The 22,686-nt window shown below is 42.5% G+C and overlaps 1 protein-coding gene across 7 annotated transcripts in view; it reads right to left on the minus strand.

The window, feature by feature from the left end:
• RPS6KA5 (ribosomal protein S6 kinase A5) overlaps positions 1 to 22,686 on the minus strand; it is a 166,695-nt gene that overhangs the window by 44,506 nt on the left and 99,503 nt on the right. For 6 of the 7 annotated variants that reach the window (XM_025191253.1, XM_025191252.1, XM_025191258.1 and 3 more), the window contains 5 exons: positions 16,069 to 16,230; positions 12,904 to 13,029; positions 11,951 to 12,084; positions 10,927 to 11,020; positions 8,229 to 8,399 (listed from right to left, as the gene is read on the minus strand). In XM_025191253.1, coding sequence (XP_025047038.1) covers positions 8,229 to 8,399; positions 10,927 to 11,020; positions 11,951 to 12,084; positions 12,904 to 13,029; positions 16,069 to 16,230 — 687 coding nt within the window. Of the gene's footprint in view, positions 1 to 8,222; positions 8,400 to 10,926; positions 11,021 to 11,950; positions 12,085 to 12,903; positions 13,030 to 16,068; positions 16,231 to 22,686 lie in introns of those variants that run through there. The other variant, XM_025191259.1, reaches the window with a different exon arrangement.

A 22,686-nucleotide genomic window follows, 5' to 3' on the forward strand; every position in this document is an offset into this window, starting at 1 on the left:
TCCTGCCTATGCAGGGGGTCAGACTCGATGATCTGTTGAGGTCCCTTCCGACCCTAACATCTATGAATTTATGAATCTATGATCCTGGTCTTGAAACTGCAGTTTCTGTTGAAGAATCTGCACTTTGAATTCTTGTGTGAAATGACATCTCTGCTTGCAGATGGCCCTTGGACAAGATGTCCTATAATGGTGTCTGATGTATGAATTCCTGGCCATTCTTATTAAATGCAATTTCTTATATGGGAATAGAGAAGGACTCCATGGAGAAGGGCCATAGTATCCAGAGCAGTGGTTTCCAACCTTTTAAAGCAGAAGATCAGGCCAGATTCAGCCTGCAGGCAGTACCAGTGAGGGCCTGCACTGCACAGTCCCGACCCTACATGCCCCACGCTTGCCCCGGGCTCACCCACCCAGGCTCAGCGGCAGCGGCACTGGACAGAAGCTGTTGCTCAGCACAGGGGAGAAAGTGGCCCCTCCCACTGCTGGCAGTTCCCTGCTGCAGCTCCCCAGAGCCTGTGCCAGGCTGCCCTGTGTCTGTTCTGCGCTGTCACCGCTGCCCTGCGGGGCAGCCCAGAGGTGGCGGTGCCAGTGACAGAGATGCAGGGCAGCCCAGCATGGGTTCCAGGCGACTGCAGAAAGGAACTGCCGGCAGTAGGAGGGGGAGGGGCCACATTCCCTTCACAGTGAGCAAGAGCTTTTGTCCAGCACCGCCGCTTGCTGAGCCTGGGTGGGCAAGCCCACAGCAAGTGCAGGCCACGTGGGGTCGGGGCTATGTAGCGTACCACGGGGCTGGGGCCAGCAGCGGCGGCAGCCAGAAGGAAACACATGCCACCTGGGCAGCCTAGAAAGGCAGTCCAGCTGCAGAGTCACCCTAGCCCCGGTGCACGCCCAGTGGGCAGCAGGATGCGCCACACCTGACTGTGCCTGGGCCAGGGGACTGAGGGACCCACCGTGAGCCAGACAAAGACCTGCTGCAGGCCAGATTCAGCCCACTGGCCAGATCTGGCCCACTGCTGCTATAAAGGGTGGTACTGGCTGAACCAGATCTCAAGTTTCTCTTCACTGTCCTACATCTGAGACAGTACCACTGTCTACACTTGTTTGATGTCTTCTATCCACTACTTTATGGCATATTCAAATAATTCTAATACATTAGTGAAACATAACTTTCTTTGCAGAAACCATGTTTGTTAGACCATGATTCTTCAAATATTTTATTTTCTATTTTTACTTATAAATTTCAACCAATTTAAAAAATACAGATGTAAGGCTTGGAACCACTTTAATTACAGTCTGAATTAATCTGATCTTCACGAACCTCTTTATTAAAAAATACCCCTACATGCTATACATCCTCTTATTCCATTACTATAGTGAATTCTTGAAAATTTTCTACTATTCAATAAGTTACTTTACATTGCAGAATGATGCATCTGTTCTAATGACTAAAACAATATCAAAAACTGGAAGTTTCCATTGCAATTACAAAATTTCACCTTTACTGCCAAGTAATAAGCCATATAAAAAGTGAGGCTACTTATTACAAAATCTATAGTCATACATGAAACAACATTGACTAGAACTGTTAAAGCCTAAACAGGATCATATACTCTTGCAGAATAGTGCATTGGCCACATCTGTATAGGGAAACCTGTTAATTCTACCCTGTGTCTCTGACTGTCTTAAAACAATGACTTTAAAAACAAGAGCAAACAGACAGGGACGGTAAGTCCACCTGTGTACAGGAAGTAACTTCTGAGAACAATTTAACAACCAGTAACTCCTGTTCATTTGACTTTCCAGATTCCTGTTCTACTGAACGTTCTACTATGTTGACCAGTATATTTTTTAAGGGACTAAAGTATTGCTTAACCAAACCTAACATCTGAATTAGCTTTTAAATTAAAATGATAATAAAAGTAAATATGAAGGAATAAGTTGCACATAGAGTCCTTTGAAACAACAACATGCCACAAATGCTGATATTTCTCTGATAAAGGAAACGAAAAGATTTTTTGTGACAGGCATTTCAGCAACATTTCTGATCATGGTAAAACTTTACATCCCCCACAACGGTTTTTTATATTTACAAGGGCATCATATATCCCAGATACCTGTACCAGAAGGTAAATTCCAGAAAAAATAATCATTACACCAACTTTAAGCAGCAGAGAACTTTAGTTTCCAGATAACAATGGCACAGGATCTGCTGAGGTAACATGTCTATAACTGGAACCTAGGTAATCCATTATAATACAGCTTTAATTATAGCACCATGCCCCATGCCTTGCAGATGGTTTAAATCACCAATCAGGTGGGACACTTGTTCCCAAGTCTCCAGGCCGCCTCAGGGCTTCGTTCCCTTGTTGGGGTTTCCACCTTCCTGGCTTCCGCCCCTCTACTCTGGCTGGTCCTTAGCCAAGGCCCACTGCTATAGGTCTGGCATCTGCGTCCCAGCCCTATCTCCACCCTGCTCCAGGCTCCTGGACCTCCACTCAATCCCTCTCTGGGTGTAGGCCTTGGGTCTGCCCTGGGTCTTTTAGGGGAGCTGCTGCCCTACTGCCAAGGGCTCCATTCTCCATGGCTCAAAACGCTAATGTCTCTGCCTGGTGCAGGTTCAAGCCTGAGCCCTCTTCTGGTCATGTGATTTCCCTGTCGGCTGACCTGTCCACAGGGCTGTTTCTTAATCCCTGCCTTGCTGGTTGCCTGTGCTCAAGCTACAAAGAGCCTGCCCTTAAAGGGGTCACACCAGCATTCAGTAGCAGAACCAGGGTTCCCTGTTACAGGACAGCCTGCTGGAGCCAGTGGTACCCGTTCCAGAAGAAGTCTGTGAGGAGCTTCTGGAGCTGTCTGAGCAGTGTAACTGGCAGATGCAGGATGACACACACAAGTCGCAGAGTAGCAGCTCCCAGGTTGTTGATGACCAGGACCCAGCTGTAGTAGGAGAGGCTAGGCAGGCACCAGCACCACCACTGTAGTTGGACCTCAACCTCCTCAATGAGGCCTTCACAGTACTTGACTAAATAGGCCAGCAGACTTAGGAAAATTCCCAGGTCTTTGAAACCATTGCAGAACAGGCTTCCAGACAAGTCGAGGAGCTGAACATCAGCCCAGGTGCCCAGTAGAAACATTTGGCATTTGGCCCAGTTGATACAGGCTGAGAAGGAATGCTTGTAGGCCACCGACACTTGATCAGAAACTGGGCATCACCCTCGCTGCTCACAAAAACAGTCATGCCATCAGCATATGCTGTCACCTGAACTGGGAGGCCAGCAGCCAGGGTTGCAGTCAATGGGAGGGCCAGACCTATCAGGCACTGCTGGAGCAATGGCTCAGTGGTTAGAGCATACAAGCATTCCAGAGTGGGGGCAGCCCTGCCAGATTCCCCTGCATGCTGGGAACAGGGCCCACAGCTCTCCATTCAGCTTCAGGAGGCTAGAGATGTCCTAGTACCAGAGCCAGATGGTCAATGTGAGGAGGGGCTCAAACCCAAAAGCTTCCAAAGTCTGGAATAAAAAGCTGTGGTTGACCCAATCAAAGTCTCTGTTGACTCAGGGAGACAAGGCCAGTGTTCAGGCCAAAAAGTTCTGTAGCTGCCAGCAGGTCATGCAACACAAATAGGTTGTCCTGGATGGTTCTGCCAGGTACACAGTAGTTCTGTTCAGGGCCTATGACTGAGGCCATGACCATTTTGGGCCAGTTAGCCAGGCCTTTAGTCAGTATTTTATAATTGGTACAGAGGAATGATTCCAGTCACCAGGTCTTAATGTCACTGAAATCCCCTTTCTCGGGCAGTAGTGTGAGCACTGCCTGTCAGCAGCTGACTGTTAGAATCCCGTCTTCAAGGTTCTCCTAGAAGATGCAGTGGAGGTCTAGGCTGAGGAGGAGCCAGAAAGTCTTATAGACTTTGAATGGTAATCTGTCGAGGCCTAGCATTTTCCCTGTGGTGGTTAGCTCTGCCAAGGAAAACTCCTGTTCAAGCTTGTCAGTCTCAGACCTGTGAAATGGCGAGGCCCTTGTGAAGGTGCTGAATGCCCTCTGGGCAGACCGGTTTGGTTGCAAATCGCTCCAATAGCTAACAGCATGCTCTTAGATTTTGGCAGGGTCTGTGAGCACCTGGCCCAATGGGGTTTTAAGGTGGCTAATGATCTTTTGTTCTGTGCACTTCTTCTCTAGGTTGAAAAAGAAATAGGTCAGAGTATCAGCCTCTGTGAGTTCTTGGAAGTGGTTCGAGTTTGTGTGCCCAGGCCATGCCTTCTATCAATTCTCTCAAGCATTTTTTTCTGGCGTTTTGAGGCTCTCATAGAGTCCGTGGTCATTACCAGCATCCCTCATAGCAGCCTCAAGCTCCACTGGACAATCACTGAAATCAACCTTAGTGTCCATGAGAAGAGAATGTCAATACCTGTGGTGGAGCTGGTGCCATGGCTAAAGAAATTTCTTCTCCTCCAAATGGTGTGCCAATCTGTTTCATTGGTCCCATCTCTGTGCATATCTTGCAACGTGATGAAATCTAACCATTTCTGGCTGAGGAACTCAAAGAAAACTGCTCACGTTCTGGGGTTCCTGTATCCCATGGGTTGGCAACATTTTTAGCCCAAGTTCCAAAGTCACCTCAACCTCCACCCCAGCCTCGACTTGGGGGAGCCACAAGAGGCCTGATCCTCATTGTTGGCAATGGCTGCACCCATGCCTCCAGGTGGACGGTGGAGAGAGGCCAGGGTTGCACTGCCCCAGCATCTTCTCCAACATGTGCTGCGAGCTGTGTGTACACCTGCCACCGCCATGGAGCTGGGCTCTGGGCAGCTGTAGAAGGTGGCTGGAAGACTGCAAACAGTTGTGCCAGGCTCCGCAGCCCAGCACCAGCTCCATGGTGGCGACAGCTGCACACGTGCCTCTGGGCAGATGGTGGGAGAGGAGCCAGGGTTGTGCTGCCCCAGGCCCCTTCCTGGCCATGTGTCCAGAGGTCCACGTACAACTGCTGCAGCCACTGAACAGGTGCAGGGGCTGCAGAGCCCCATGCAGTTGTCTGCAGGCTCCTAGCTGCAGCCGGCTCAGGCTCTGGACAGCTGCTGGCAAAAGCTGCCCAGAGCCCAAGTTGGCTGTGGAGTGCTGAGGAAAATGGCTGCAAGTGCCAAGCTTTGGCATGCATGCTGGGGGTTGCTGAACCCTACTGTATCCATTTGCACTGAGTGACCCAAGAGTAAAGGTTAGCACTGTGCGAGCTTTGGAAAGGTGAAAGCAAAGGCAGAGAGGAAAAATGGAGAAAGAAGGAAGGGATATGTTTTATTTTGGATATCCCAGAAAGTTGCCCTTAACAGTCCATAGGTTTGTTCTCTACTAACAACTGGTAGACAGCTGTTGAATTGCTCTCTCAGTTTCCTTTTTAATCAGTCTTCTTAATTTTTTTAGTCTGAATGCATAGTATTTTGTTGCCTTCTTAGCCAGCAGTTTCTCTATCATGCTATGAGCGGAGACTAGAAACATTCAGTCAGGAAAACAACCTTCCAGATTCCTTCGGTCTTGTCAAGGCATCTAATGATGCTTTTAAGGGAGTAATGTTCCCTGCGTGCATCCCCAGAGAAGACAACGGAGGGCTGGTGATTCTCCTGCAAGGGAGTACCATCCCTCACTAAGGGATGATCATTCCTCTCCTTGAAGCGGGGACTCTCAGACATGTTAAGGTCACCAGAGCTCATGAGTTCCCCTTTGTTTTCATCCTTAGACTCCGAGTCAGCGTCCTGTTCGGAAACTGGTGGGTGTGAGAGAGAGAGAGTGCACAAGAGAGAGAGCTCCATGACTGTGAAGAGTCCTGAGACTGTAACAAACTTTGGTGGCTGAGCGAGCTCAGGAGATGGCAGGAACTAAATTAAAGAGTCTAAAGACAGAAGTGGCCTAGCAAGCTTGACAAGAACATGACCAGCCAGAAAACTTAACATTAAACTACTGGGCTGAGACTCAGTGAAGAGGACCCCTACCTCAAGACTGTTCCATCCTCTGACCTGTGGATAAGATTTGCAATGTCTAACTATTTAAGCTTTAATGGACTAGAACTGGGCAGGGGACTTTAGACTCTCATGGGCACATTCAGAGGAGCATGCATGTCTGGTCTGTGGCACTGCAAACCACATGCACCACACATGTAGGCATCCACCATGCTGCTAATTTGCCCCAGGAAAAAGTGGGGTGGCGCATGTGGTAGCTTTTTCCCCCACAACAACTGCAGGGCTCTGCTCATGGGGATGCGGCCCATGAGCCCAGTAAAATGAGATACAGAATTGTGAATAACTTTGCCACTATCGACCCCAAGAAAGTAAACCCAGAGACCTGACACCCCAACCATAGCTGGCAGCAAAAAATACTAAAAATAGCTACACAGGTTCCAGGTAGCAGATCAAAATCCATGGGCAACTAGCCACGGTAAAGGGAACTAATTTGACACTATGATATTGCTGCATGATGATAAAGTCATCAAAGTTAAGTTACTCATGTAATAATCAATATAATGATTCCATTTGTCATGTATACAGGTCACATCTATAATGTCCAATCACATGTCTTTGAATGGTTTGTTAATGGACTGTATTGTTTTGCTATTGATTTTCTTTTTTTCTTTGTAACTAAATGCATGTAAGGTATAAACATGACAGTAGCCATTATATTCACAGGATACTGGCTCATGGCCTATGTCGCCATCACTGTTATCACTGAGAAAATATAGTTTTTTAAGACAGTACAGCAACTGAGACTGAAACTCCATTATACTGGGTTCTGTACAAACACCAAAGAGAGATAATTCATGCCCTATTTATCAGAAAAATATTGCAATCCCATCAGGTTATTGGGACAAGGAAATTAATTCCAGTCTCTTCCTTGTACTCCTGCACATCATACATTATACATAGTACACCTTTGCTAATAGAAACAGTCAGATAACTGAGGGAGGGTGACTGTACAAGAATAGTTGCCACCAGAGCGGGTGGCTGGCTGTGCCACCATTGTCTCCAGCATTGCCACCAGTGCCCCATGTACTATCATTGCTCTGTTACATCTCTGAGTAGAAGCCATGCAGAAGTGTGAAAACTGCAGCAAATAAAGCAACAGCAAACTTGAAGATAATGCAATCTCTTATAGTATATTATTTCTTAAGTGAAAACACGCACAACTACTTTTATACCAGCAAATAAAGTTTACATCAGTGGTTCTCAAATAGGGATGCCACAAGATCATTTTGAGGGTGCTGCAGGGTACGAAGAGATAAGCACTTGCTCCTCTCCACTTGGCCTCTTTGTAAGGCAGTAAGCACAGGCTCTTTTTCTGCCTGGTTCCAGTGCAAAGAGGGATGATCACACTTGTCCCTGCCAGCTCCTGTATGAGTTCATACAATCATAGAGAAATAAAGCTGGAAGGGGCCTCCAACGGTCATTTCATCCAAACCCCTGCTCCCTGAGGCATGATCATCTCTATCTAAATCATCCCATACAAACAATAATTTAAACTCTAAATACAAGTTAAATTCTACAAAAGAGTTAAATGCTTCCTCTTCCCCTCCACATGAGGAGCTAAGCACAGGCTCTTCTGTGCCCAACTTCAGTGCAAGGAGGTAACCTCATGATCATCCCTACCCTACCACTCTGAGAAGAGCTCACTCCTGCCCTCAACCCCTGCAGCCCTATACCAAATGTCGAGAACCCCTGGTTTAATACATAAGGATCACAAACCAATTTTAATTGCCTAGGATAAACATCATCTTAAAGGATTTCTCACTTTTTAACCATCAATTATTTTAGTCTGTAACCATGGCTTAATTCTGCACCATAAACTAGGAAATATTTTACCAATGATCTAGAAGTATCCTTCTATTTTCATTTTTTTTAAACTGGAATAAATGGTTTGCAAGCCTGTTCTCTACTACTGGATTCATTACCTTCTCTCAATAAATTCCCACATGAAAATGTAATAAACTGCAGTTACAGTTCAGGGTAAAAACAGTGTAAGGACTTATTTGGGAGATAATTACAAACTCTGGAAATTCTGGAAATGCACCCAAACAAACTTAACTGTGCCTGTGAGCTATGTCATATAATAGCTATTTATTATTAATCCATAAATATTTATTACCCCTATTTTTAAAAAATGATTTATGCAAGTTTCATCTTTCTTCTTGTCACTGCAAGATGAAGCTAAGGTGGCAGAATAACAATGTGTAAAATCATGCTATACTATACCTCAGGCTTCAGATCTCTATGGACTACTCCCACATCATGCATGTGACTCACAGCTGAAACAAGTTTGCGCATAATATAACTGGCTTCTGTCTCACTGAAGTGCTTCTTTTTTTGAATACGTTCAAGCAATTCTCCCCCTTTCAGCAGTTCCATTACTAGAAATGTGTGAACCTAGAAAACAAACAAATACAATCTATGTGGAGTCCTAGAAAATGTAGATTGTATAGTAAGAGCGAGGAATTTAAATACTGTCAGCATTATAAAACATGAGACACAATTGTTTTAGGAAAAAAACAAGCAAACCCTTAAAACAAATAGGTGGAAAAACATAGTTTTTAAAAATTGTGAGACTAATTTCTTTTGTGTAGCACAAAATAAAGAATTAGAATGCATTCATCTTCCAGCAGTCAGGTAGTAGTGCAGTACAGTCTCCCTTTCCAAAGGTTAAGATGAATAAAGTTGCCCAATAAAATATTGTTTCATGAGTACAGAAATAAGGGCCAAAACTTACTCTACAATGCCATTTCTGTGTTAGGCTGCCAAGGACCTCAACAGAAATTAAACATGTACATCAAAAGGTAGAATCTGATGAGAGATGAAGGTTACGTACCTCCATGTATAGGTCCTTTTTCTCTTTTTGCAATGGATGAAGAATTAGTCACAGAGTTCAAATTAATAGCAGAAAAAAGTTAGTAACTCCTTGCTTAGCCTCCAGAAAGTTTATTTTTCAAATCTTTAATTATCCACAATTGCTTTACATGCTATTTCCCACATTTAAGTATAAATGTTGCTACACCAACCATAACACGCATGATTACTCTCAAACACGCAACCTTAATTCCATCTTCAGTAAGATTAATAATAACTATCCTAAAAGCTGGTTTTACTTGAAAAGTTTTATTTTTACCTTTAAACATTCTGAATTTGAAGACAAGATTATATGCTTCAGTGTTATTGCAATGCATTTTTTTAGGACTATTCTTTTTATAACCTGTTAACTGTTAGCAGGTGGTAGATGGAATATGGGAGAAGAGGGAGAGGTAGCATTAAGAGATATTGAGGGAGTGAGTCATTCTGAATTAGCCTACTAGGTACATCTCTGTCGGGAAGAAGAAAGGATAATGGAAGTTTGTGAGTGAGGGAAACTTTCAAGGAGGCTGAAGTGGTCATGGGGGTAGGCCAGAACAATGAATTGTGGATGTAAGGAAGAAAGATTTGTGGGAGGCAGCATGTAGGTGGGGATTTGTACTACTGTGGAAATGCAAGGACAAGAAAAGCAGAGCTGTGAAGTAAAAGAGTTAAAAAGTACAGTAGAAAAAATACAAGTTTTGCAGGGAAATAGTGAAGGGGTAAGACAATGAAGGCTGAGATCAGGATTTCCTTGTGCTGACAGGGTACAATGCAGATACTCTAGATACCTTAAACAGAGACGTCTTACCAAACAGAAAATTTCCTTAGACCAGAAACCTGTCCTTTTAATGTAGAAGTTCCCCAGAACAAGGGAGTTTAATCCCCTGTAAGGAAGTAAAGGGCTTGGAGTTATGAAGGGCAGAAGCAGGAATGGTGTGCAGTACTGGAAAGAGCACAGTAATAGAGATGTATAGGGATACTGTTCAGCATAGAGCAGCTATCTAGAGAAGCTCACTAGTAATACTGTTACCACTGCTTTTCAGGTCACTTTTTATACCTTTAGCTATGAAAGCACTGGAAGAGTTAAGCAGAGTTCACCTTGGTAAACTGTGATTTACTAGAAATGAGTCAGAGCCTGACAAATGTTAGCTGGTTTGCATTCCCAAAAAAGATCTGTAACTAGAGCTAATAAAAAATAACTATGTTTATAACAAAATAAAAGAATAACATCTTGATTTTTAAATATTCAAAAAATTATGATCAGTGTGCAGAAGCCTGAAGAGGTATATAGAGGGGGAAAGGGTTGTATGGAGAAAGGAAAGGGAGACTTCATAGTAGGTTCTTTTCACTGTAGTTTCCAGGGAGATCAGGGAGGCACAGCTAGCTTCCTGCAGCCACCATGGTCATTTCATACAAGTAATGTTTAGATAAAGTGGATGACTGAAAAATCCACAACTAAACACATTGCAAGACTTCTCAGAATAGCAAAGTTAATTAAAATTTCATGATTTAGGACTTCAGTAAAAATAGCTTTAGGAATTAATATCTTGCACCTATATCAATCTTCTAATTCAATTATTCAAGGTGCTTTATAAATATTATTTAAGCTTCATGTCACTTGTAAAGATAAAATAGGCATCTTAGGCCTTTGACACGTTATTTCTGTAGTACTTAAAATTGGTATTTTATATGGTTCCTTAGTTCCTCCCATCCCCAGGACAACCGTTCAGCGACTGAGGCAGGCTTACTGACAGGTTCCAATCAGTTGTTGACAATGTCGCAAGAGCTGATGGGGCTGTCCACAAGCTACCCATGGAGGCAAGGGCTGACTGGGCAATCTCTGCTACCTGGTTGGCCCTTCCTACCACTGTTGCAATTGCAACGGGGCTGCCCTCGAGGTACCCAGAGTGGCGGGGGCTCACTGGGTGGTCTCCACTGCTTGCACTCCATAAGCAATGACAGTGCTTATACACTGATAGAATCTGCTTCTATAGATGAACAGTAATACTTTCATAAGATTAATGCTATGCACAGAAAAGTATGTTTGAAAAATGCTGATAATAATTACCTGATCATGAAAAACTTCATGCAACTTCACTACATTGGGATGTCCTTCACAGAGCTTCAAAGCAGTTATTTCTCTCTGGGTGTTTGCTTCCATTCTGGAAAATCAATTAATCAGTTTGTACCCAATAAGTAAGCATACTTCAGAGTCAAAATTGTTATGCCTATTAATTTTTTTAAAACTTCTTCCTAATCCAGATTTTGGACTATTACAACAAGATTCACTTTGATATACACACTTGGAAATCAAAGCCAAAATCTTGGAAGCCCCAAAAGCAAGCAGAACAGAAATGAGTCTCTCAACAAGCTCTGCAGGATGGGGCATACAGTAACAAATTTGTGTTTCTTGGTAAAGCAGAAATGGGAATTGAATCTACAATAGTCTCTTGTCTAGGGTACATCCAGGGGGGCCAGCGAGAATTGGGGGAGGCTCTGTTCCCCTGGGCACCACCCGGGATTACTGGGAATAACGGCCACAAATTGTTAGAGAGGTTCAGGCTGGACATCAGAAGACATTACTTTACAGTTAGGGCTGCCAGGCTCTAGAATGGGTTCCCAAGTGAGGTGGTGCTCTCTTCTACTTTGGGGGTCTTCAAGAGGAGGCTGGACAGATATTTGGCTGGGGTGATATGACCGCGGCACCCGTTCCTGCCTGGGGCAGGGGGTCGGACCTGATGATCTGTTTAGGTCCCTTCCGACCCTAAGCACTATGATACTATGAAATAGCTCTGCCTTAAGTTAAGCACCTCTTTTTCTACAAGTGAGTAGGCAGTTCAGATTCCTTCAGAAGGCTTGAAGGATTGGCCTTAATCATTCCACCCTTATCCTAGATGAATACTTCTAAGCTATATGGAAACTCCAAAACCGTCTAACTTAGTAGTCAATAATGTAATTGAATGTTGCCTATAGATCTTCAGAAGTAAATCCCTATATTTTAAACAAATATTTTTTTATTTGTAATCCTTAATCTAATCTGTAAATTGTAAGCAAGTAAATAATGTTTTTATTATCTTAGAGACTATTTATACCTTTTACTAATTATTTTTACTGCATATTCTTGGCTAGTTTTCTTGTGTAAGCACCTTCGACAGATGGAAAAACTTCCTTCTCCCAATGGTTTCTCTTTCAGATCCAGTTCATAATGATGATAAAATGGAGAGTCCTGTCAGGAAACTGACCATATTTAGTTCTGTGGAATACTTCCAGTATAATGAGTCAAGACAAAGAATAAACTATTCAATCTGCATTTATAGTTCCAAAAATACAGTTAAAAGATCTAATTTTGAAAAACAATACAATATAAATAGAGGTGGTCTGATAATGTTATGAAACAATATGCACAAATGTTATTTAAACACTGTAAAGATGAATTATAAGATACTTTAAAAAATATTGAATAAACTATTATTATCAGAATATCTTCAACTACAAAAACATTATGGGAAAAGTCCAGAGTTGATTTCTACATGCTGATCCCAAAAACAGTAAGTTTATTTGAAGACACGACAATAACATGTAGTTTCATAAGGATTTACATGATATGCAAATCTGGGTTGTTATATTAAATCAGATCCCCTTCTATAATAACTATTGCAGCTTTGAGACTGTTTACTTGCCCAGGTGAATTCTATTTTTGTCAAATGAAAAAAGTATTGTTATTTTCACTGTCCTTCTGGAAAGAAAGGAAAATTGGATCCCATGTTGCTGCTGTTATGTTTTTTAATTATGGCTTTTCAAGTCTAGACTCCAGTTACGTCTTAACTATGGCATATTGGCATATGTTAACTTTAAGTGCGGATTGAGTGCTATTGACTCTTCAGCCAAAGAACAGATAACTGAACAATGATTATACGCTCAATGATAATTAGCATCTCAGCCTTCAGCCTCCAAATTTATAGCCAAAGTCAAGAAATCTCAACTGGAAGGTACTCATGCCTTAAAAACATATCCAAGGAAGCTAAGTTTTTGATATTATCATTACCTTCATCATAGCACTTCTAGCAATAGTTGTAATGCCAGGTCGTTCATCTTCCATATGAAACTGAATAGGATTTACTATAGCCGCGTTGCGTTTAAACAAAATAGAAGGAGCAACAAAAGAATAACCCTACAGAACAAAGACAGAAGATAAATGTAAAGCTTGAAGTTGTGTGCATAAGATTGCACAGACAATATAACAAGTTTTAGTCATAATCTTAAGGATTAGAATACACCTAATATAAAGAAAATCTACAAAATATGGGTAAATGCCACTGAATTTAAGGTTAAAATGCACCTTCATTTCAACATAAAGGCCTTAGAAGAGGTTAAATCATATTCTGGTTGAAAAATCATTCAATTAAAAATTATGGGAATGCAGAAAAGTGCTCGATTTCACAGCTCCAATTGTTTTCCATTGGTGACACTCTAAAATTGTCTAGTTTCTCAAGATAACTAAATATCAAACACGTTTAAATTATGATGGGACAAGGGAATTAATCATTTTAATTGGCAAAACAAAAATAATGCATTGTTTAATTAAGTTGGCTGCAACCAATACCTTTTGTGCATTTTTACCTATAAATGTTAACAATACAAATATAAATGTACAATATAAATATTTATTTTGGGCATGATTTTTGCAGCATTAAGAAATATTATAATGTCAATATGGGTTTAGTGGAAATATATCCAAACAAGTTGGATTTCTATCAAGTGGCAGAAGGTTTGAAATGCATAAGCATAGAAAAAGGGTTGAAATAGTTTCATACCATGTCATGAACAGACAAGGGTAATTACCAATATATTCAGTTGGCCAAACCGTGGTAGGCCAAGTAACAAACTATATCCGATTAAAGAAAATCTAATTTCCACATGTTTGTTTGATTAATATTTATTCTTAAATATGCTTACTTGGAAAACGAAAATTATTTAGTCTCAGATGAATTACTCAGATATAATATCCTATTTTTACTTTTCCCTGAGAGAATTACATGCTACAAATTGTATTATCTTTTTGTTATATATCCTTTATAAAACCACCACTTAATTTATATCTTTAATATTACCATAAGTCTGTGGCCAAGAACAATAATTAAACAATTTTTCAAAAAGTATCTAAGGCCCCTGACAGACGTTCACTTAAAGGCTTTATGGGATCTGATCTGAGAACTCAACAATGGCAAATGAAATGGCAAATGCCACACATACATGGCAGGGTGTGTGATTTTGGGATTGGGGATTAGACTCCAACTGCACCTTACTTGCCAGTGTAGGATCATGATTGCAGGCTCCCCATGCACCAGCCCACAATCAGCTGACTATCAGCTGGGGTCAGGGATTAAACCAGGGTCTGGAATCAGCCCTAGACCAGTCCCTGGCCCCAAGTAAATAGTTGTCAAAACCCCAGCTGGGGGAGCACACACTATTTCTACTAATCTCCAGGCATGGGGACCCTGTGTATGGACTGCCCCAGCATGTCCCCTTGGCCCCCATGACCATGGATGTATAAAAATGGCATATTGCCCCTTGCTGGGTGGCAAGCATGGTTTCTGAAGATCCCGTGTCCAGGGATGAATAAAAAACCACGTGTGCCACCCAGCTGGGTGGCACACGTGGTTTTTACGTGTCTTGGAATATAGGGCAGCTGCCCCCAATCCTACGGTCCTGTCATGCAAGCACCTTTAAAAACCTTGTGTGCAGCTGGGCTGTAAATGTGGTTTTCTGTCATCCCTGATGCACGGGGATCTCAGGATCAGGGAAAAGATCCAGGGGATTTTAGAAAAACAACTGTATGCAGCCCAGCTGCACACATGGTTTTTAAAGGTCTAGGGTGCAGTGAGCCCAGGATTGGGGAGATGCGTTCTGATTCAGGCTCACTGAGACCCCCCATCTGCCTCTGGAGGTTGGGTGGAGGTCTGGGGTCCATGGACTAGTTCTGCTCCCAAGGCCAATTTGGTAGGTGACAGCTGTATCCCAGACCCTGGGGCTATCCCGGGTCCTGAAACTCAGCTGAGTGTTGGGATCTGTCATGGCCCAGCCCCAACCAGCCACATGTTCAATTTATGGCATGACAGAAATGAGCCACAAAATCATTACACATTTTGTGAAATAACTTTGTGACTTGTTTACTGGATTATCATGCCTTAAATTGACTTGAACATGTGGCTAGGTTACTATTTAAGGAGTGATTAACCTTAAATTTAATGTGTGTCAGGAGCCTAAAATCTCATTAACCTTCAGTGAGATTTAAAATTACAAAGTCATTTTGAAATTATTTTTCAAGCTCTTACCCATCCAGAAATATTATAGGAGCCTAAAGCATTAAATACAGGAAGATTTTCAGATGCAGGAAGTGCAATAAGAAACTTTTCTGAACATGTTTGATGTTACTTTTTCTTGTGGAAGTGCCTGAGGGGTCAAGGAGCAAAAATCTGCAAAGCTTTGGCTCTTATTTCTCTCTCCTAATGTGGATCACTGCATCCATCAAGTTTTACAGGAAGCTAGGTATAGAGATTTAGTATAACAAACACAGCTAGACTTTCCCTCCTCTCTGTTCCCTCCAACACCACAGAAAGGGTAAAGCCAAATACAGAGTATAGCTACAGTGCAATAATTCTCCAGAACAAATCCCAATTACTATTAAGACTAGTTAGTGCACATGAACAATCAGACCAACTGCAAAACTAACTGCAATTGTCTAATTCATTGCAGTTGTCTAATTCATTTGCTTTTAGTATTATGTTTCCTTTATAATAGATATGATTCTGTTCCACTGAAGTCAATGCAATCTGACACCTAAAAACAGAATTAAGCTCCAAATAGTACCAGCCAAATTTAATTTTTCATTTGTAACAAAGTGATTAAGTAAAAAAACATATATTATGTAGCAATGTGGGCCACACTATCTATTTAATAATTACTATTTAACAGTAAGCAAATAAATAATATTATTTAATAAATTATCTATAATTTATTAATTAATATTTGCATCAGCTAACTATTTTTATGCTGAGGAAAGAAAACTAAATAAAAGTAAAATCACAATATTTGTAATGGTTAAAACTACATACAAATTTAAATTCTAACTTTACAGCAGGCATGATTTGATGATACATATGGAAATAGTAAAATGTATTTTTAAATTATTGTAGTATTTTACAGTTACCTGAAATAATTTTTCTGAAGTCTGTGGCGTGGCTGCAGGAGAATATGTGGGATCCATGTCTGTAAACTCTTCTGCAAAGTTACTAACATCCAATTCATCCCGAATTACTGGTTTAAATGGGGCTGGTACTTTTTTGGCAGCTAAATCAGACCAGTTTATGTTCTAAATCAGAAATTGAAAACAATCAAAATATAAATTAAAATAAACCTGCTGAAAGGAGATACTTATTCTAGATTTTTTAAGTCTATTCAGTGACTATGGCTGTTAAAAACAAATGTTTAAGCTATGTCCTTTTGTACATTTCTCATGCAAGAGGCAAGAACCAAACAGCATTTGTGCGCAGCTGTATGACCAATACTATAAAAAAAACCCTCCAAGTTTGTATGATGAGGATGAACACCTAATCTAGAATGGGGATTCATCTGAACCAGTGGGGGCATACCACAAATTAAGCCCTGCCCAATCTGCTGCCCTGCTCTCTGTTCCTTACTGTAAGCTCCCCACTGGGTCTGCTGCTCTGGTTTACTTCTTGAGATCCATGTGTTAGGAAGGGAAATGCAGAGGATTTCCATGAGAAAGTCAGCCGTAAATGGAGCACTGTCATCTATGCAGCAATACTTACATACCTTATCCTACACTAAAGAATACTGATTGAGGGTGCTCCGAGATCAAAGATTAGATAGATTTGTTAGTGGAACACAGTAAAGATTCTGCTTTCCTCTCATGCGAAAGTTCAGGTCAAAATTAAGTATGGAGGTTGTAAACACTCCATAACAAAATAACTATTGTGATTTCTTACATATTTAAAACTAATAAACTAGCATGGAAATGGATGGCAAGAGTCAACCCTCTCAACTAGCTTGAGTCACATAAACTGCACAACCCTTTCTATGTCTTATCTTCTAGTCCAAACCAAACCCAACCACACTGAGCTTCCTGTTTGTTGAGCAAAACCCTTTCAAGAAAAAAGCATGTTGATTATTTGTCTCTCTTCCTCTAATTTAGACAAAAGATACCCAAGTAAGGTGTAGAAAGATTTCTGCTGGCAGATTTCTTATACTTTTAGTGCCTGTGTGACTTCCAAACACATTGCAGGGAGAATTGAGCTGGGATGTAGGCTTGACCTCACACCATGTCAATCAGAAAAACTTTTGAGAACTGACTGGATTGCTGCTAAGGGTTAGTTTTAATGGATTTCACCACAGAGTAGACTACTGGTGGGCTCCAGAGACTAGTAATTTCCTAAATTCTTTAAGACTGGGACCCTTCTATTTTAATACAGCATGGGTGCATCTACATGTGCACTTTACTGCAGAGCTGACTAATTAGCTCCACAGTAAAGCATCACTGTCTACATGTGCGTTGGTATTAAGACACAGTAAATTAATTAACTCCGCCATAAGATAGTACTGTTGGGAACAGTTCTGTTTGACAGCAGAGAGTTACGTGTGACAAAATGCACGTGTAGATGGTGACAGGGGCTGGCTGGGGCACGAGGGTGCTGAAGTGCAGGGGGTTGTCTGCCACATGGCTCCTCACTTTAGCACACTCATGCCCCAGCCAGCCCCTCCATTGCCCAATGCTGCCACCTAGAGTCTGGGCCTGACCCCCACAAGCCTACTGCCAGGCGAAGCTGCTCCGATCCAACTGCTGCTGTCCCAGGTGCATGTGTAGATGCTGTGCCTGAGAGCAGCCAACTCCAGCTTGAATTGCTCCAGAGTTTATTGTGTCACATTAATTTCATGTCTAGATGCACCCTGTATACCTTAAAAGGGTACTGGATCTTGATTAAAAAAATAAAGCCCATGGGTCAGTGTCATTCAGCCTGCGGGGCTCCTGGAGAGGCTACAAATTTGGGGGTAGGGTGACCAGGAACAGACCCCACCACAGAATTCCAGGGTACTGAATTTTAAATATCTCCCCAAAACTAATCTACGTTATTAGTCCCTTATTTTATAAGCACTATAATTCACTGCAACTTAAGCACAATATTTCATTTTTAAAAGATTATTTGCCATCTCAGCTTTGGTTTAAAATTGACATTTCCAAAAATAAACTTCTTAGCAGTAACTAAAAATAAAAGGAATGTTTTGAAGTTTATGAATTTTTTTACTGCCAATGGAAAAAACACTGCACAGCTGTTCTTAAACAAAAACACTCATTCCCCTTCAGTGTCTAAAATCCAAATATTAATACATAAAAAAAATCTGAAATAAAACAAATAAATACATCTGAAATAAGTACATTAATTCAGTTTCAGTTTGATTATCCAAACTAAGGAAAAGTGAAAAAGAAACTAAGAGGTTTATGGTAAAAAGCAAAATGTTTTTCTTAACAGTATCTAATTTAAGTATGATATTAGTAGCAAAGAGATCAGATTTTATACAGTATGTAGTTTAAGACAGGCTATCCAACTTCTGAATGGTGGTGAGGGCCACAGATCCTGTAGGCCACAGACTCCTAAGCCACATGCAGCAGGGGCCAGACACTGTAGGAACAGGGACTCCTGGAGTTCCTGCTGCCGCACAGACAGCCTGTCCCCCTTCTCCCCACACATGTAGCCCAGACAGCCCAGCTCTTCTCCCAGATGCACAGGCAGCTGGGACAGTGATGTATGCAGCCCAGACAGCCTGGTTTACTTTCTCCTTCACTATTTTGTATTTTGTAAATCATTGTCCCCCCACTCAGGTGCCTCTCTTCTAAACTGAATATGCTTAGCTCAAGGGCAGGCAAAATACAGCCCATGGGCTGGATCTGGCCCACCAGCCAGTTTGATCTGGCCTGCAGCGCCAACCAACCAACTGTACCCCACCCAGCTCTTCCGCCCACAAGGGTAGAACTGAGGCACCCATGTATACACACGACCCCCAATATACCATATTGCGCCTCGCTCCCACCCCCATGGGCAGAAGGGCCCAGCCCACCCAGCAGGCAGCTTCCAGGCGAGATTGCTGCTGCCGCCGCTGCTACAGCTGCCAGGGACCTAATTGGCTTCCCTGGCACCCCACTTGCACCAGGCAGCAGGTAGTTGGGGGCAGTTGGTGGAGCTGCAGCTGGGTGGGATTGCAGAGCAAGGGGCCTGGGTTGGCAGCAGCGCGGAGTCCATAGCCAGGGGGTCGGTGGCAGCATGGAGCTTAGGTAGGCAGGGTGTGGGGACCCCCCTACACTCCCTCCATGGCGTCCAGTGGTGGTAAAATAGGTTATAGTAGGTGTTTGACTTATAGTGTATACTTTGGGTTTTTTCTGGTTCTAAGATGGCAACCCCCATTCCCAAAAGGGGTATTTTCAGGGGGCAAGGGGAGGGACGTCCAGTGGCAAAGGTCAAAAATTAGGGGTGGGAATTCCAGTTCCAAGATAGCAACCAGGGGGTGGAGCTACCCATGCAGCCCTCAAAAGCTCCCTAAACCTCATTAAGTGGCTCTCCACCCAAAATAATTGCCCACCCCTGGCCTAGCTTCTTTAGTCTCTTATATGGAAGGAAGCCCCTCTACACCACTAATCATCCTTGTTGCCCTTCTCTGTACCTTCTCTGTTTCTATATCCTTTTAGATATGTGAGGACCCAAAACTGGCCAAAGTATGCAAGATGTGACTACACCATAGATTTATAAAGGAGCATAATGAAACTCTGTTTAGTTTACAGTTCCCTTCCTAATCATCTCTAACACTGTTTGCCTTTTTGACATCTGCTGAGCAGAGCTGATTTTTTTTTTTTTTTTTTTTTTTTTTAAGAGAACTGTCCACAATGACTCCCAGATCCCTTGCCTTTGTGGTAACAGCTAATGTAAAGCCCATAATAGTGTAGGTATAGTTTGAGTTACTTTTGCCCACATATATCACTTTACACTTCTCTATACTCTATATTTCATCTGCTAGTCAGTTGCCCATATACTTAATAGTGCCAGATCCTTCTGTGGTTCCTGGCAGTCCACCTAGGTCTTTACCATTTCGAATAATTTTTTGTTATCTGCAAATCTGGCCTCTTCGCTACTCACTTCCTTTTCCAGATCATTTATGAATATGTTAAACAGCACTGTTCCCTGGAGGACCCCGATGTTTACATCTTTCCAGCCCAAAAACTAACCATTTATACTCACTTTTTGTTTTCTATCAATAAACCAATTTCTAATCCACAAATGGACTTTCCTTGTAATCCCATGACAATCTAACTTCATTAAGAGCCTGGTCAAAGGCTTTTTTGGAAGTCTAGATATACTATCTCAACTGGAACACCCTGATCTACTTGCTTATTAACACCCTCAAAGAACTCAAGTAGATTAGTGAGGCATGATTTCCATTTGAGAAAACCATGCTGATTCCTTCCCAGAAAGTCATGTTCATCCATGTACTAAACAATTTTTCAAATTGTTTTTACCAGTTTTCTAGGAACAGAAGTTAGACATGGGGATTCGGATTCGGCCAACCAGGCCATTCTATATGGCCCACGGGGCACCTACAAAGTTTAGAAAATTAATATTTATCTGCTCCACACTCCCTGTCAAAGATGACAGGAGCCAGGGGCAGTAGGACCCAGGGAAAGCTGGCAGCAGTCAAAAGAAAGGCCAGCTCAGTCTGGCCCCACTCCCAGCCCCCTCCCACCCCCAACCAGAAGTGTCTGCCTGCGGCAGCTTTTGTGTGTGTGTGTGTGTGTCTATAATGAGGCAAGCACAGTGTGTGTGTTTGTAAAGTGAGTCCCACGAGTATCCCCACCATACACATGCATCCATATCCTGCACTTGCATCGCCATACACACAGACCCCAGAGCCATACCCTTACACAGCCCAGGCACCCTCCCCCGACACACAGTCCCCCACAGACTGCACATCCACCCACACCCCACATATCCACACACACCCACATGCTCCCACAGCTCCCCACAAACCTATACCCACCCCCATGCCCCCCACAAACCCACAGTTTACAAGAGTAAGATTTCATTTAAGCTATTGTGTGCTCACCTCTATGTACACTACACAAACACATGTAAATCAAGACAAAAAGATTTTTTGAAATCAAATTAATGAATGTTGTAGATGTTTGATTTTTAGAATACAATTTGGTATTTTTCTGGTTCTGAGATAGCAAAATCCCTTGCAGAATGGAGTACTGCCAGGGGCAAGGGGAGGGACTTCTGGTAGGAAAGGTCAGGGGTTAGGAGGTGGGACTTCCTGTCCCAAGATGGCAACCAGGTTGCGGGGCTATCTAATGCAGCCCTCAACAGCTTGCTGAAACTCAGTAAGTGGCCCTCCACCTGAAATAATTGCCCACCCCTGAGTTAGCCTCACTGTTAGCCTCACCGAGTTAGCCTCACTGTGGTTCCTTGTGTCACCTATAGAGCCTCTTTAAAATATGGGAGTCTCGCTGGCAATCTTCCAGTCTTCTAGTACCAAGACTACTTTTAGTGATAGGCTGCATACTACAGTTAGGAGTTCATCAGTTTGCAGTCACAGCTCCTTCAGGATCCTAGGGTGAATGCCATTAGGTCTTGGTTATTTGCTTCTGTTTCATTTATTAATTTCCTCTATGACCTGATCTACTGAAACTTCAAGCTGGGTCTGCTCCTCTCTTATCCCTAGAGAGGAGTGGATCTGGTGAGGAAATCTCCCTAACATCTACCACAGTGAAGACAGATGCAAAGAATGCATTTAGTTTCTTGGCAATACCCCTGCCATCCTTTACTGCCCCCTTTATACCCATATCATCCAAATACCAAAAGGACTCCATGGCAGGTCTTCATGTGAGGGTTTGCCAGGATGTAGGCACTGGGCCTGTGGGCAGGCCATGAAGTAATTAGGGGGTCAGCAAGGTAGAAGCGCAGATTACCAGAGCATCAGGCTGGGGTTTAGGTCAGAAGGCTGAGGACATGGGACCAAGTCCCAGAATGACCGAGGGGCAAAATCCAAGAGGCATAATCCAATAAACAGGCTAAAATCAGAACCCATGGGTCAAAGAGCCAGTGCATAGTTCCAGGGGATAGCCAAGGCCAGAGTCAGAAAGAACCAAAATTGAGTCAGGAGCCAGGAGAATCAGAAGGAACAGTGGAAATGAGACTTGCCAGGACAGACCGGGGCTGTGTCAAGGTATGACTGCAGCCTGAGAATCAGGTGTGCTTAAAAAGAGTGAGCAACCCTTTCAGCAGCCAATCTGGTTGCTCACCTCCACAGAAAACTAAGGCAATCTCATTAGCCACAAATCAGGGGTAGATGTGATGGTTCAAGTGTGCTTGGTCCAGCCAGGCATGATTGATCAGAGACCCTGACTCTTTGGCTTCTAATGTAATTTAAAAAAAATTTTGTTACCTTTGATGTCTCTAGCAAATTTCTCCTCAAATTCTCTCTTAGCTTGTCTTACTAAGATTTTATATTTGATTTGCCAGAGTTTGTGCTCTTTTTTATTTTCCTTATTAGGATTTGTCTTCCATTTTTTTAAAGAAAACTTTTTTTTGTTTATTGCCTCTGCAACTTTGCCAATAAGCCATGCTGCCTTTCTTTTGGTCCACTTTCCATTTTTTTTTATTTGCAGTATACATTTGCCCTGTGTCTCCAATAAGGCGTTCTTAAGCATTTCCCATGATGCTTGCAAATTCTTCACCTCCTTAGGGCCCCTTTTTACTTCTAG

The sequence above is a fragment of the Alligator sinensis genome, unplaced genomic scaffold, assembly GCF_000455745.1.
Source record: "Alligator sinensis unplaced genomic scaffold, ASM45574v1 scaffold608_1, whole genome shotgun sequence".
Taxonomy (NCBI): domain Eukaryota; kingdom Metazoa; phylum Chordata; order Crocodylia; family Alligatoridae; genus Alligator; species Alligator sinensis.